The sequence below is a fragment of the Xyrauchen texanus genome, chromosome 23 (genome assembly GCF_025860055.1).
Source record: "Xyrauchen texanus isolate HMW12.3.18 chromosome 23, RBS_HiC_50CHRs, whole genome shotgun sequence".
NCBI classification, from domain to species: Eukaryota; Metazoa; Chordata; class Actinopteri; order Cypriniformes; family Catostomidae; genus Xyrauchen; species Xyrauchen texanus.
The window spans coordinates 30,410,534-30,426,356 of NC_068298.1; the positions used below are offsets into that span (position 1 = coordinate 30,410,534).

Sequence of the window (15,823 nt, forward strand, 5' to 3'; positions counted from 1 at the left end):
AATCCTTGAACTTCCTGTTGAATTTCAGTCTGTCCTTGATGCTTTTCTTGGAGATAAGTGGCTTCTTTAATGCCCTTCTTGACACCAGGCCATTGTCCAAAAGTCTTCGCCTCACTGTGCGTGCAGATGCACTCACACCAACCTGCTGCCAATATTGAGCAAGCTCTGCACTGGTTGTGACACGATTCCGTAGCTGACTCCTCAGGAGGAGACGGTCCTTGCGCTTGCTGGATATTCTGGGATGTCCTGAAGCCTTCTTCACTGCAGATGAACCTCTCTCCTTGAAGTTCTTGATGATCCGGTAAATGGTTCTTTCAGGTGCAATATTCTTTACAGAAATTTCCTTGCATGTGAGGCCATTTTGATACCAATCAATGATGGCTGCATGTATTTCTTTAGAAATACCATTTCTGAAATCACCAATCACTTGCTTTTTAAGGACCTACTGAGCTGAGATATTTTTCTGTTTTTCTTCAAATGTACACATCTGGGATATCATGAGGGTGAGTAAATGCTGAGAGAATTTTCATTTTTTGGTGAACTATCCCTTTAAAGGAACAGTTAAAAAAAATGTACAAACCATCTTGTTGTACCAAAACCTGTATGTGTAAAGGGAGCTAGGTGGTACGTGGTAGCTGTGCGTTGTGTGTAAACCTCACTCTCCAGGCCTCAAGAGGCACACTAGCGACTGACGCTAGAGACTGTAGCATTCATGGCTGATCGTGGTACCGTTCATATTACACAACTGTCTTGTCACTGAAGTCGTAGCATTTTGAAATTACACAATGAAACTGTGACGGGGTGAAGATATTACAAGACATTTTACAGTTGACGAATCCCCGACGACTCTGCCTGGACTCAAAATTACGTCTCACAACAGAATACACACAAGAAGTGATACGAGATATGTAAACAAATGATGATCATACGTTATGCATTTCAGAATATGAGGTGTATGTTTTTAATCATATATTTTATTGGTTACAATATGAAAAAGTACCTCCTACAGATAAATCTACCTATTTGCTTACTTGACTGTCCAAGAGAATTGGCAATTTCTCTCCAACACTTCCCTTTCTCCAGGGAAGTGTTGGAGAGGAAACAGCAAATAGGCACTGGTGCTCCTGTCAATGTTCCACAAATTCTTCCTCCATTTCTTCGGTCCAATGAGACTTTCTTGATATCGCAGCCATGCTATTTGATGTTCTGTTGCATGTACATCAGGACTCCTCCCACTGAAACATCTCGTGCCCGTTTCTTGCTCTCTCATTGGCTGTAGGTCAAGCTGCAGTTGTTTTCAGTCAAACCATATTTCACATTGCATGATTTGGAATCGCAGACAGGTCCAGATTTTTAGCATCGCGTTGCTGCTGACAATGGTGACATGACTGCGCTTCTCTCAAATCATGTATTTGATAGTTCATACATTGCAATCATCACTTATGGGAGCAAGCTCCGATTTGCCAATAATTTCAGGCTTTTGTAGCCGATCTCCACAAAACATTCGGCGTGAAAATCATATAGTGTAAACTCGGCATTAGCCTCTTTAGCGGGCCCGCCAGCTGAAGCTGATTCGAATCCCGCTTTTTGTGAGGAGTATTTGCAAATCTTTTCAATACAATGACAGTTTATGCTTCGTGACCGTGACTGTCAAGCACTGGGGGAAAAAAAACCCAACAACATAAAAGTAGTCCATATGACTTCTGAGCTATATTTCAGGTCTTCAGAAGGCATATGATAGCTTTGTTTGAGAAACAGGCATAGATTTAAGTAATTATTCAATGAAAATCCCTTCTGCTTTTGAACTGGCACTTCACGTTCAGTTAAAGTTCAACACACAAAGAAAACAAGTAGTCAATTTTTCTCTTTTCAGTTCCATATTATTTCTGCAATATCTTTGAATTTATTGCTGTAATACTTTTATTGATAGCTGTTGTTGAGCATGCCAAGGGACAAATAAAACAATCATATTTTTAATAGTCTTTATTGTGCAAGTATGGTCTACACACAATAAGCAGCATCATGACCTCATTTCAACCAGTAAACATACACACTCACACAAACACAAGCTGAGGCCACTTCTGAAAAGTTGGACTTAACGTTTTAAAAACGACAGCGGCACACCTTTTATTAAGACACCCCTGCTGGTTTGCTGGTCTTAGCTGGTTTAAGCTGCTGGTCTCCTAGCCTAGCTAAGTTGGTCTTTAGCTGGTCTCACAGCCTGACCAGCTAAAATGTGCCAAAACGAGACAAACTGAAGACCAGCAAAACAACTTTGGCTGTTTTAAGCTGTTTTTTGTTGTTGTTGTTTCAGCAGGGAAATTACACTTATCAAATATATTCTGCTTGAGTAATGTAAAGCACATGAGACTGAATCAATATAAAATATGTAGGTTAATACTTTGGCCACTGTGCTGTGTTTTCACAATAAGGCTGTATTAATGAAAGTGCCACATCTCTCATTTTCTGTCCTTTTTTTAACTCTTTCCTCTGCTGCACAGTATATTGGTAAACAATGCTCTCCTTCGCTATTTTTCTCTGTAATTGATTTCCTCTGTTCAGCCTTTATTGGGCCAGCGAAGCCTCTGTTTTCCCCCCAGTCGTCACCAGTTGTATGAGGCTGCCTGAGGCTGGCCGCTCTGACCCAGTGGCCCAGCTGTAGAAGGTTCTGGAACACAGAGAGAGAGACAGAGTGAGAATGAGGGACAGGTGTAAAATGATGGTGGAGAGATGGAGAGAGAAAGCGAGGCAATGATAACAGAGATGGATGGATGCAGACGTGGAGGAGAAAATAAGAGCTGGAGAAAGGTGGCGACAGACAGAGAAAGAGTGAGATGTGCAAAGGATGAGAAAAAGATAGATATGTTATACGGAACCAAGTTTGTCGACTTCTGAACATTCTGGAGACACAGTAGCAATTTTAGCTACTGTACTGACCCTGTTGTTCTCGTTTACACTGTAAAATGTAAAATGTGCATTGTGGCTTAAAGTCCCAGTGTATTGGCATGATAAGCGCAGTTTTTGTTGATGTATTTTCTGTTGAAACATTGAAGTATTTCTTATTGAAACAGGAAGTTGGAGTGGGAGACATTGAGGGGCTAGAGAGCATCTGATTGGACAAAATGAGAGCAGTGTAAATCATAAAAACATTTTTTATCTCTATTCCTGGAAAAGAGTATGTGCACATATAAATAAATTTTTGTTTATGGGCATCATCATTATTATTATTATTATTATTATTATTATTATTAATGTTTTAAAAATAATTTCAACTTTTCACACTTATGTAAAATAAATAAATATAAAAGCAAAAATTGTGATTACAATAAGGCACTTACAATGGAAGTAAATGGGGCAGTCCATAAATATTAAAACGTACATTGTTTCAAAAGTATAACCCCAAGATGTAATCATTTTTCATGTTAACATGTCTTTTGGTGTGATACTAATGCTTACTAACCCTTTCTGTCCAAAGTTATGTCCAATATTACCACTTAGTTGCAATGACTACGTAACAATGGTAACTCTGTAATCCATTGCATTACACTAAAATCATGTTAACATGTATAATGTTTTACGTCTTGTGGCTGTGCTTTTGAAACATTGTGTATTTTAATGTTTATGGCCCCATTCACTTCCACTAAGTGCCTAACTCCAGCTGTGATTTCATTGTATTTTTTTTAAATAATCAAGGGAGGACAAATTATTATTATTTAATTTTTTGTGATAATCAACTTTATGCTGCTACACATGCTGTCGACTGAGCTGAACTTGTATTGAACTCAGAACATCCTTTTAAAGACCTCATTATAATCAAAGATTTGTGCCTTTTAGTTCATGTTTATTAGATTTTAAGCCATCTATGTTCTAGTAATACACTGGCGGCCAAAAGTTTGGAATAATGTACAGTTTCGGAAAGGAAATTGGTACTTTAATTCACCAAAGTGGCATTTAACTGATCGCAATGTATAGTCAGGCATTACTGATGTATAAAAAGCAGCATCACTATTTGAAAAAAATCATTTTTGATCAAATCTATACAGGCCCCATTTCCAGCCAATACTCCAACACCTTATCCTTGAGTAATCATGCTAAATTGCTAATTTGGTACTAGAAAATCACTTGCCATTATATCAAACACAGCTGAAAGCCATTTGGATCATTAAATGAAGCTTAACATTGTATTTGTGTTTGTTTTTGTGTTGCCACAGTATGGAATAGACTGGCATGTCTTAAGGTCAATATGGTAAAAAAAAAAAACTCTCTAGAAACTCATCAGTCAATAAATGTTTTGAGGAATGAAGACTATACAATGCTTGAAATGGCCATTTTCATGATTTCATACAAATGTGTACACTACAGTCTTCAAAGACAAAGGACAACTGGCTCTAACAAGGACAGAAAGAGATGTGGAAGGCAGATGTACAACTAAACAAGAGGATAAGTACATCAGAGTCTCTAGTTTGAGAAATAGACGCCTCACATGTCCTCATCTGACAACTTCATTGAATTCTACCTGCTCAACACCATTTTCATGTACAACAGTAAAGAGAAGACTCAGGGGTGCAGGCCTTATGGGAAGAATTTTAAAGAAAAAGCCACAAAAGAAAAGGTAAGAGTGGGCAAAGAAACACAGACATTGGACAATAGATAATTAGAAAAGAGTGTTATGGATCTTAACCCCACTGAGCTTTTTTGGGATCAGCTAGACTGTAATGTGTGTGAGAAGTGCCCGACAAGACAGCCACATCGATGACAAGTGCTACAGGAAGTGTGGGTTGAAATGTCACCTGAGTATCTGGACAAACTGACAGCTAGAATGCCCCGGATCTGCAAAGCTGTCATTGCTGTACGGAGAATTTGTTTGATGAGAACTCTTTGAAGTAGTTTAAGAAGTTCTGAATTTTTTATTTTTTATTTATTGTTATAGTAATTGTTCATGTTATTAATGTCCTGACTACACATTGTGATCAGTTGAATGCCACTTTGGTGAATAAAATGACCAATTTCTTTCATAAGAGCAAAATCTGTACATTATTCCAATTTTTGGCCACCAGTGTATATTAAAATATTATATTTTAATAATATTTTCAGTCATATTAAATAATATACTATGATATAATATAATATCTTACATCATAATTTTTTTACTAAATAATAATATCAATTAATTTACAGTAAATCTTACCACATCAAGTACATTTTTATCTGATCTAACAATTTTTTACAGTGAACAATGAATTGAGAGGCTACACATTAATTACCCCTTACACAAAGACTATTTATACTACTCCATGTGTTTCTCTAATCCAGCAGGTTTTGCTTCAGATCGTCTGGGATTATGGAGTTGCAACAAATCCACATTCTAATCTGTCCAGACTGGCAGGGGAGATTTGGCCACAGTGGCGACAGCCAGGCACAGAGATTTGCAAGAAAAGTACAATTACTCTGTCTCTAAACCTCAAAACAAAATTACTTTGAAAGGAATAAAATGAGTAAAAGTAAGCCTGTAATAAGTAGAGGTATTTTATTTACTCATTTGATCATTTGTCATATTTCTTATTAAACACATTTATTTTTACTGTTTGGTTGGATAAGTGTAATTCCAAGATTGCTGAAATGTAGTATAACAGTGCTAACATGCTTTACTGTTTGTATCACTCTGCGTGTATGTGATTGCGGCATTCCAGACACAATCAGTTGATCCTGCTATGGCATAGTTTGGAAATATTTTCATTAGTGGTGGGGCAAAAACTGACAAAACAACGAGTCATATTGTGTCTAAAATGTAAGTTACTTGATATTGCTTATAGAACTGTTTTATGAAAGCAATATCACACTCGAAATAGTGCTGCTGAAATGATTACCTGTGAAACTCTGATATTCAGTGCAACAGTATTCTTGCTCATGGGATAATGCATAATTAAATAGCTGTGAAAATGTCCATCATGTTCAGTTTTGTGTTTTTATTGAGAGACATTCATGTTAATATGTCACACTGGTATTTCCAATTGCACTGCATGTAAATGCATGCGTTTCTCTAAAAGGCCTGCTCTTTTATACATACTTGACATAATTTACATAAATTTGATCTAATTTAATAATTTAAACACCATATGTTTGCTGCTAAGAGGCTTTTACAATTGCCTTTGGCTTTAAAGCTCAAATGACCAAATCGAGAGTCACGTGACGCCATGTGAGGAGCGGACGTGTGAACGGCGAGCTTTGCGTACTTTGCTAATTTTATAACTATGTGTCATAAACCGGTGAGCTTCGATACACCCTGATTAAAAGACACTTACATGCTTGGGCCAATTCCCCGGAGCAACAGGCTGAAAGCCCTGGACTCAATCCTGATGGTGAACTAAAAGAAATCTGGCATAAATTGATGAATGTGTCGGCAATGGTGATGAAATTCATTGCAGACTTGGAGGATCTTGCTGTAATACGTCGATCGATTACTTCCAGTGAGACAAAATTCTCTGAGCTGTTTACAAGATTGTCGGACGTCGAGAGACGGATCACTAATCCGCTAGTGACAAGATAGATTTAAAACGCGTTTGGGAAAAACTGGAGGATTTGGATAATTGTTATCGACAAAACAACGTCAAAAATGTTGTAATTCCTGAGCATGAGAGTTATTCTAGAATAGATTTTTTTATATATCCAAGACCCTCATTTCATCTATTGTTGATTGCTCAATTGGAAATATCTTAGATGTCTCAGACCATGCCCTGGTGAGTTGAGAGGTGTTGCCACATACAGAGAAAAATAAATCATAAAGTCAGTGCTTTAATGTATCCCTTTTCCAAAATCCTGAATTTCAACAAATGTTAAAGGCTGAAATCAATGTTTATTGAGACCAAATGGTCCTCGGTATCCTCTGTGGGTGTGGCTTGCGAGGATCATACAGTATGCCTCATTCATCAAAAAATCCAAAGCACGAGAAATCGTGGAGTTTGAACGGAATATTAAAAGTGCTGTGGCAGAGCTGATGAGCCAAATGTCATTTGTTGGCCTCGATTGAAATAACTGACCCGATTGAAATACAGATGTAATAATATTTTGTCACGGAAGTTAGAGTTTTGGCTATTCAGGGCAAGAAAGTCACACTTTGAGTAGGGGACAACGTAGGGAAGCTTTTGGCTAGATACATAAAGCAGAGTATTTTTCTACCATTCCCTCAGTGAAATTTGCTGGTGGTGAAACATTTAACTCAGCCATTGATATTAATAATGCTTTTAAATAAATCTTGATCTCTATAATTCCATGTCTTCGTCTACTGATGAAGATATTAGATACTTTGTGGAACCATTAGAACTCCTAAACTGATGACTGAGCAAATAATTCTCTTGATTCTGAGATAACCTTGGAGGAGCTTGGCGAGGTAATTAAAGGGTCCAGGGCCAGATGGTTTTGCTGCTTTTTTAGATCTTATGCTACAGAACTGGCTCCACTTTTAGAAGTTTATACAGAATCAATAAAGAATGGAAAGCTTCCACCAACCATGACACAAGCCCGGATCAGTCTGATTCATAAAAAGGATCAAAAGATCAAAGCGAGTGCAAGAATTACAGTCCAATAATTAAGTAATTACAGTAAAAATATTAAAAATACATTTAAGTTATGACATCTCTTATACATATAGATCAGGTGGGGTTTATTCGGGGCCGCAGCTCTTATGATAACATTAGGCGTTTCATCAATATCATATGGTCAGTGGCGAATGATCAGACTCTGGTCACTGCCATCTCACTTGACACTGAAAAGGCATTTGATATGGTAGAATGGGTTTATCTTTTTAAGATTTTGGAAACACTTATTGGATGGATTAAGTTACTTAATAGACATCCGGTAGCAGCGGTTGAAACAAATTGATTAATTTCATATTATTTTACCCTGGATAGGGGCACCCGGCAGGGTTGCCCTCTTTCCCCATTATTGTTCTGGCTTGCCCTGGAACTATTAGAAGCCGCAATAAGAAAGGAGGATAATTTTCCAGGGGTGGTGGCGGGAGGTGAGCATAAGCTTTTGCTTTACGCAGATTATATTTTATTATTCATCTCTGACTCCATTAGATCTATGCCTTGCCTCTAAAGGATTATTAATTCCTTCTCTAAATTCTCAGGTTACAGAGTCAATTGATCTAAATACAAAGCTATGGCTCTGACAGTGTACTGTCCACTAACGGCCTTCCAGCTGAGAGCCCTCCAGTGGCCCAAACTGGCCATGAAGAATTTGAGCATTTTATTCCCAGAAAATGTGTGTGATTGAGTTCATTTTGACCGCTTAATAAAAAGGTTTTCAAGCGATGTGAGCAGGTGAGCTTCTTTAATTTCATCTATGATTGGGCAGGTTAATGTTATTAAAACGAATTGTATTTCAACTACTTGCTACAGTCTCTTCCTATAGATGTCCCCCACTCTTATTCAAGCAATTTCATAGCATAGCAAAGTTCTTCATTTGGAATGGTAAGCATCCTAGATCATAGTTTTTTAGGTATTTACAGCTGTGCCACCTGCTCTGTACTATTTTTGGGAGTAGCATACCCCCACAATACTCTGGGAGGGGTCATTACTGTTTTTGGAAAAGGTCATGAGGCATCAGTGTATTACTCACTGCTAATTCAGAGTCTGGGGGATAGGGCTTTAACTTCTATCAACAGATTATGGGAGACAGATTTAAACTTGGTATTGGAGGAAGGAGTATGGGCTAGGATTTAAAAAAAACATCAAGTCTGCATCAGAGATGCAAGGGTGCACCTTATGCAATTCAAGATTATACATCGATTCTATTGGACACCCTCTAAATTGTATAGGCTCTGTATTAAAGACACACCTGCTGGTGATGGCAATCGGAGGATGGCGACATAGCCCATGTTTTTTGGTGGTGTGTTGAGATCCCAGGGTTTTGGATGAAGGTTCAGTGTGTTGTGTGTGACGTGTTGGGCACCCAGATTTTATTTTGCCCCAGACTCTGTGTTTTTGGTGATGGGGAGGTCATCGATATGGGGGAACAAAAACATAAAGAACTGGGTCCAGACAAGTGTGATGGTTGCAAACAGATTATTTTGAGGGGATGGAAGTCAGCTAAATCACCCCCATTTCAGAAGTGGAGCATAGAGATGGGGAGGGTGGCAGCATATGTGGAAATGATATTTAGTAGACTGGGTATTTTGGATTTGTTTGTTGGGAAGTGGGGCAAGTGGTTGGCGTTCTTGGAAGGTCCTCGGGGAGAAGTAGCAGAGAGAGAGGTTTAGCTCTGGATGTGTGTGATATATATATATATATATATATATATATATATATATATATATATATATAATGTTTTTTTTATTTTTTTATATTATTAATTAATTTATTAATTTCTGTGTGAACATGTTCATATGACCATTATTGGTGGTCAGGTTGGGGATTGGGAGGGGTAGTGGTGACGATTCAATGTTAAATGTTGATTCCATGTATATAGGTTTTGCTTTTTTTTGTGTCTTCTGTGGAATCAATAAAAATGTTAATCACAAAATTACCTAGGAAGACTTTTTTAAGACCAGATATAAAACATTTCTACCAAGAGGGAGTTTGGCAGGGAAATATTCTGTTCATTACATACAAATTTAGAAATTCATGCAGTAATTCATTACAAACAGGTTTGAAAAAATAATATCTATATCATAATAATCAGATCTTCCTGAATGACATGCAGCAGAAATCATCTATATTTGTGGAAGAACACCATTGCCCTCTTCTGGTGAAATATGGCCACTTTATATTTTATCCAATTGATGAGGCTTTTTTCTATTTTCCAAACAGGTCCAATCTGCTAATTATTGTATTATCAGCAGACTTAATGGAATCTGGTGGATCTGAGAAATTTGTACTCACTCTGCGATATATTCCAGCGGTGTCCAGCTCCCAAAATCTGCATCAGGCATGAATTTCCTGTTCATTGGTGTATCCAAGGTAACCCTGGAGGATAATGTCATAATGTTGTTATCTTGGTGGGAGATAATTGTGTGAAACGTTAGCTTACCAACATCCTGCCCTTTTGAAAACACTCACACCATATATGTTGAGCAAATGCAAACAGACAGCATTCAAACCTGTGACATGCAGGTCCCTTAGAATACAAATGACTGCAGAAACTCATTCACCGGTTAAAACGAAGAGCATCTATACAGTATTTAACATATACATAGGATAATAAAAATGCACATAAGATGTTCACAAAAACGCAACCCAATATGGACTAGTCTTTTGAAATAGGCTACTTATGCTATAATGTTCAAGAAACCTTTTTGAAAACAGTCCATGGTCACGGAATTCCCTTTGGTGATGTAAGTGGCGCAGAAATTACAAACTTTATTTTTAAGCTGTTCTCAAATGAACAGTCATTCTACAGCCCTTTCTGAATTCTTTAGTACTTTTTTAACTTAATTTTCTTACGGAAGGATGGCCACAGCAACAGCTCCAGACGGAAGACCACTGTCCTCACCAGCCAGACTCTTGCACAACTGATGGACTGCAGCTTTAGCCATGCCGTACCCAACCATACCTACAGCCAGAGAGAAACAGAGAAAATCAGAGATGGAGTTAATTAGTCAATGGAGAGCCCTCCTCTCACAGTGGGCCTAATTTTTGAAACAGGAGCAGAACAAATATTTGTGTAAATTGTTCGTAAAGCAGTTCTGTTCAAAATTTTTAGTTTCATGAAAGTTTCCAAATGTTATTTGGCACAAACAAAATTTACACCTACTCCTGACCATGTGTAAATCATGCATATGACATCAGAAGGCTTTGTTTTCTTTAAGACAAACTTTTTGACAGAAGTTAAATTAAATAATTTAAAATAAAAAAATTTAACTAATACTTAAATGTCAAGTAAATCTGAAAAATAACATCAATTAGTAAAAAAAAAAGGCTTGTTTTCTTTTTAAACCATATACTTAATTAGAAATGTTTGGTTGATGCTTGCATTTATTTCTTCAAAGTTTTTTTCTCAACTCTGCTTAGAAATGTTATGTGTCTTTTCTAAGGAGATAGATTAATTCCACAAAGATTTAAATGTACATATGAAATTTAGACATGTGGCATTTAACAAAACAAACATTTTCATGGCATATTTTAGAGTTTTAAATTTGAATTTCACAAATTTTAATTCTAGACATTTGGCAATTAACAAAACTGAGGCCAGAATGCTCCGATCTACTTTTCTGATACCCTCTTTTCCCTGTGGAACCCGGAAATTTAACCTCTGGCCTATTTTCTGTATTGAATTCTATATTGAATTTCTTCTTCGGCTATCATTTTATAATCTGAATATTTACAGCTAATTTCACCTCTAAAAATTTAGAACACAATTACACAATTTTTATTTTTTATTAAAAATAGAAATCTATAAAATATGCCAATTTTATTATAAATTCAGTTTTACTAAAAAATCTGGGAAGTGCAAAACGTTTTCAGTAAGGTCCATGTTGTGTGCATATTACTCATATATTCATGAAAGTTGTTAAATATATTAAATATATTAATGAATGAGGCCCAATGAGTCCTACAAATGCAGAAATCACTCCATAAACCAGACGATGGGAAACAATGTCCACAAACAGTTCTTGAGAGAGTTCGAAAGACACGATTTGCCTAACAATGTCTCGCAGCAACAGCTGTTGCTTTGAGGTTTAGTCAATAATCATTTGGTGTGAGAATTTTGCAGAAGGGATTTGCAATAAAAAATTAGCTAATTCAATGTGCTCTCTTCTATGCTGTGACTAATGTATATTTTATTCTACTAAATCTGGAATGTCAGTGTATTTAAAGAGGCTATATCAAATGGATTACATTTTTTTGTAATCTTTTAAGATAAAAGCAAAACATATTGTAATATTTGTTTGAATGCTTCTGCTGCCACCTCCCACTCTCTAGATGTTTGTTGGGTTGGCATCTGGAATCAATAACTAGGATGCTTGATGTTAGAAGGAAGATAATGCTACGTTTTTCAGTCATGAGAATTTTTTCTCCACTGAAAAATTTATGAAAGCTATTCAAAAAAGTAAATAAGAAAGAGGGGTGGAGAAGGTCCATATTTTTATTTTCTATGTTCTTTATACAATGGGATTCTGTGTTTTATGGCAGTTTCATTGTTACTGAATAACCTCTCATGTTTGAGAGTGACCAGTAAAGGTCAGAGTGATCACATATTCCCTCCCTCGAGGTATGCCTTAATGCTCTGTGGTATGTCTAAAACCCAGACAGAACTTCATAATGCCTTATTTACTACAGTCTAACCCAGCTTACACAAAGACTTACCATCTCAGCTTTAGAACTGATTTCATGCATCCCATTTCAACTTAAAATTCCTGAAATCACAACCCCAGATAAAAAAAAAAAAGTCTGAGCACCGTTTTAGAAGACTATTTTTATCACTTTCACAAGTTCTACAAAATTAATCAAAAGTTTAACTAAAACACTTAAAATGACAGCAGAAACAACGTTACGTTGATACTAGTACTAATGCTAGTTTCATCATTGCCTAAACCACTTTAGAAAGGTATTTATTTGGCTAGCTTAATGTGTACTCAGTAATTTTTTGTTGATGTATCACTGGTCAAAATGACAGTCATCTTCCATACAGACACTGGTGTGGATTAAGCATCAAGCAAAAGCATCAAGCAAAAGCAACTGTTGTCAATTACAGATGCCATTATAGAAATGCGATATTCACTCTCAGCCAATTTAATTTATTCAATGAGTCCGGAAATGGAAATTACAGAAATAAATAAAGTAGTAACCGGCTGGTCATGTAATCTCAACATGTTGGCCTCCAAGACAGCTTTTATTAGGTTTTTTAGATTTTGGTGTGACTGGCCCATGATACTAAAACTTAACAGCCCCATCAGAAATTAGTTTCCGTAATTTTTCACGTCACATCAAACATTCCTATTAGAGGTTCCCTTCATTTCATATTAAAGTAGCATTCCTCGCTGCAGGGCATTTCCTGTCTAAATCAGTTTTGTGTGGGTAAGGAATAAAAACTCCTAAACGCAGTCCACATGTGCGCCAATCTCCAAAAAACATGCTGACTCATTCTGCCTCCCTGGCCTCCCAGCCAATCAGAGAAGCTGTTTCAGGGCTGCTGATGTGTGGGGTTTTGAATAGGCTGGAGGCTGCCTCTGTTGTGTGCGGTATTGTGTATAGTCACTTCTACATGAATTGAACATCAAATCAGGGCTAAAAAGCTTTGGGAAGAAAGGCAACTGGGGAAACTAATGAAGCACAAAGTAAGTAATAGCCAGATCAAAGTCTATACACACTTTCAATGGTATTGAAAAGAAAAGCCTTGAATGCCATTACTGATTTTTTCCTCAAAGAAAAAATGTAAAAATTAAGTGTGTGGTTTATTTTTTATTTGTTTTTGGAATAGACTAAATTATTCAGCCAGTCAGGGAAATAAATGTACTTTCACACAATAAAAATTATGACGTTTCCTCTGGAAAATATGCACTGAAAATGCATTTAGAAGACATTCTGCATTGTATATGACAAGAATACAAGCTCAGTGCGGTCACAAAACAATGTATCGGTTTACAAATCAATATTATAATTCTCAATGTACTAATGGATGCGTTGCCCCATTGATGACATGATTTCCCAGGAGTCTAAGGACGTATTCTCTTACCTGGAGTGCCGCCCAGTGAGGCCTGTGCTCCAGAGAGGGTCAGCAAACCTCCTGTTTTCAGATGCTGAGATGCGAGATGACAGGAAATTGTGGAGGTCCAGACACTCTGTTTCCACATCATATCAGAATTCTTATACAAGTCTTGAGAGACAGACAGAAAGAAATAGAGAGGGCTGACATCACCCTGGCAAAACTAGAAGAAATTATTAAATGTTGATATCTATATCAGTTTCTCCACTGATTTTGCTTTAGGAACCAGAGGAACTAGATATTAGGTTGGACATCAAGTGGCGACCAAAAAAGTACAAAAATTGTTTATCGTACGTAAGTAACAAAAATGATCCTAACACTAAACATGAAAATTATTAAGATTACCATGATGTGCAAAGGCTCAACTATATGCAAAATTAACATTAACATAATGTAGGCTAAATAGAAAACTTGATACATGATAACAAGAACAAAAACTGGGCCAAATTTTGTATTAATATTAGTTGTTACCATGTGATAAGCAGATGAATTGCATCAGAAACCTGGATGCCATGTGACTCACTGCATGGCCTCTGAGTTTAATAAAATGAAAATATATGAAAAGTGCTTTAAAAGATAATATTTATTTAGCTAGCAATGCATGAACATATGGCTAGTTGCATTTTATTACTTGCATTTAGCATTTTTCCCTGGTTTCCTTGACCCTATCAGAACAGACCTGCAACCCATTTTTGGATATCGACCCACCAATTGAGAACCACTTGTGTTATATGGTCAAATATGAAAATAAGCAACCAAGAAGGATTTTGAGAATGTAAAGCCCCCCCAAATATATACCAGACACGTACAGTAAGTAGCACTTAATAGTGTGTTAATGTGTGTCTGCCAGTTTCCTGTGAGTTGTGATATGTCAAATAAAATGCACTGACCTTTAGAGCTGCAGTTTCCTCCGGCCCATCCTCCAGCCACACAAATGACAGCATCTACCTTGTGTTCCCCCAGTAATGTGGCTACATCCGACGTCACCTGCATCAAATCACATCATTGATAAGACCCTACTTGGCTTTTACATTTTGGTCTGTTATCAACTAAAACTGACTGGATCACTTCAGAAGAAATGAATTAAACCACTGGACTGGTATGGAATAATTTTAAGCCTTTATGTGATATTTGGAGTTTCTGAGTTCTGGTCATTCACTTGCATTATATGGACCTACAGAGCTGAGATATTCTTCAATTGCGTTCTACAGAAGAAAGAAAGTCATACACATCTGGGACTGCATGAGGGTGAATAAATTATGAGAGAATTTTTAATTTTGGATGAACTATTCCTTTAATAAGCCCTTGTGTTGACAGACACACGGTGGTTTACGTCAGGTCATTAGCTCCACCCACCTGTGCGGCTTGATCGGTGAATGACTCGCAGAGCTTCACCAGGATGTTTGAGTTCGCTTCTTCGTTCGCTGCAATGTCAATACTAGTAACCCACTTTAACACAAAAGAAAAAAACGCTATAAATACATTTAAATGAAATAGTTTTCTATGCATGTAATGGACACATAACAAATGGTTTTACTGAGTCGATTCAACAGGTGTCGGTTTGAGCCAACTCACATACATTGAGACTTAATGTCGCTTCAATAGAATAAGAATGAAGATTCACTTCGACTCACCCAGCCTTTCGACCTAAAATAATGCACACAGGCCGACCCGAGAGCCCCCTTTCCTCCGTAAACAAGGACACGGTTCGCAGCTGCCATGGCTTTTCTCCGTTGTGAAACGCTTGAGGGAAGATAATGAGTATCCTCTCAGAAGAGAGAGAGAGAGAGAGAGAGAGAGAGAGAGAGGGAGGGATACACAAGCGCTTGTGTAGCGGTTGATGATTGGATCAAACGAGTTTTCCCACCCTTAACAGAAGATGAACCATAGAGTAAATTAAAACCACCCTTAGAACAGTTTAGTTAAAATTCGGTAATAATAATCTTAATTTGCAATTATAATAACTTAAATGATAAATAAATAAATTAATGAATTAATCAAATAAACATTTGATTTGATAAAATTTGTAAACATTTCATGTAAATTCAGAACATTAAATACAAAACAGTTGGATTATTATTATTATTTGTACAGTAACTGTAGGCTATTTGAAACTCGA

The 15,823-nt window shown here is 36.9% G+C and overlaps 1 protein-coding gene across 1 annotated transcript; it reads right to left on the reverse strand.

The window, feature by feature from the left end:
• Positions 1-1,965: 1,965 nt before the first annotated feature.
• LOC127663532 (dihydropteridine reductase-like) lies at positions 1,966-15,496 on the reverse strand. Its single transcript, XM_052155152.1, has 7 exons — positions 15,339-15,496; positions 15,061-15,153; positions 14,595-14,691; positions 13,675-13,815; positions 10,443-10,551; positions 9,882-9,965; positions 1,966-2,668 (listed from the first exon to the last, which is right to left on the reverse strand). Exons 1-7 carry the CDS (start codon positions 15,423-15,425, stop codon positions 2,566-2,568), a joined length of 714 nt encoding a protein of 237 aa, XP_052011112.1. The 5' UTR covers positions 15,426-15,496; the 3' UTR covers positions 1,966-2,565.
• Between the last annotated feature and the right edge of the window lie 327 nt (positions 15,497-15,823).

Coding starts and splice junctions, on each gene's coding strand:
- LOC127663532 (XM_052155152.1), bottom strand. CDS start 15,425: ATGGCAGCTGCGAACCGTGTCCTTGTTTACGGAGGAAAGGGGGCTCTC. Junction 13,816..14,594: donor AGGAAACTGCAGCTCTAAAG/GTCAGTGCATTT, acceptor CTGTCTCTCAAG/ACTTGTATAAGAATTCTGAT. Junction 10,552..13,674: donor CTCACTGGGCGGCACTCCAG/GTAAGAGAATAC, acceptor CTCTGGCTGTAG/GTATGGTTGGGTACGGCATG.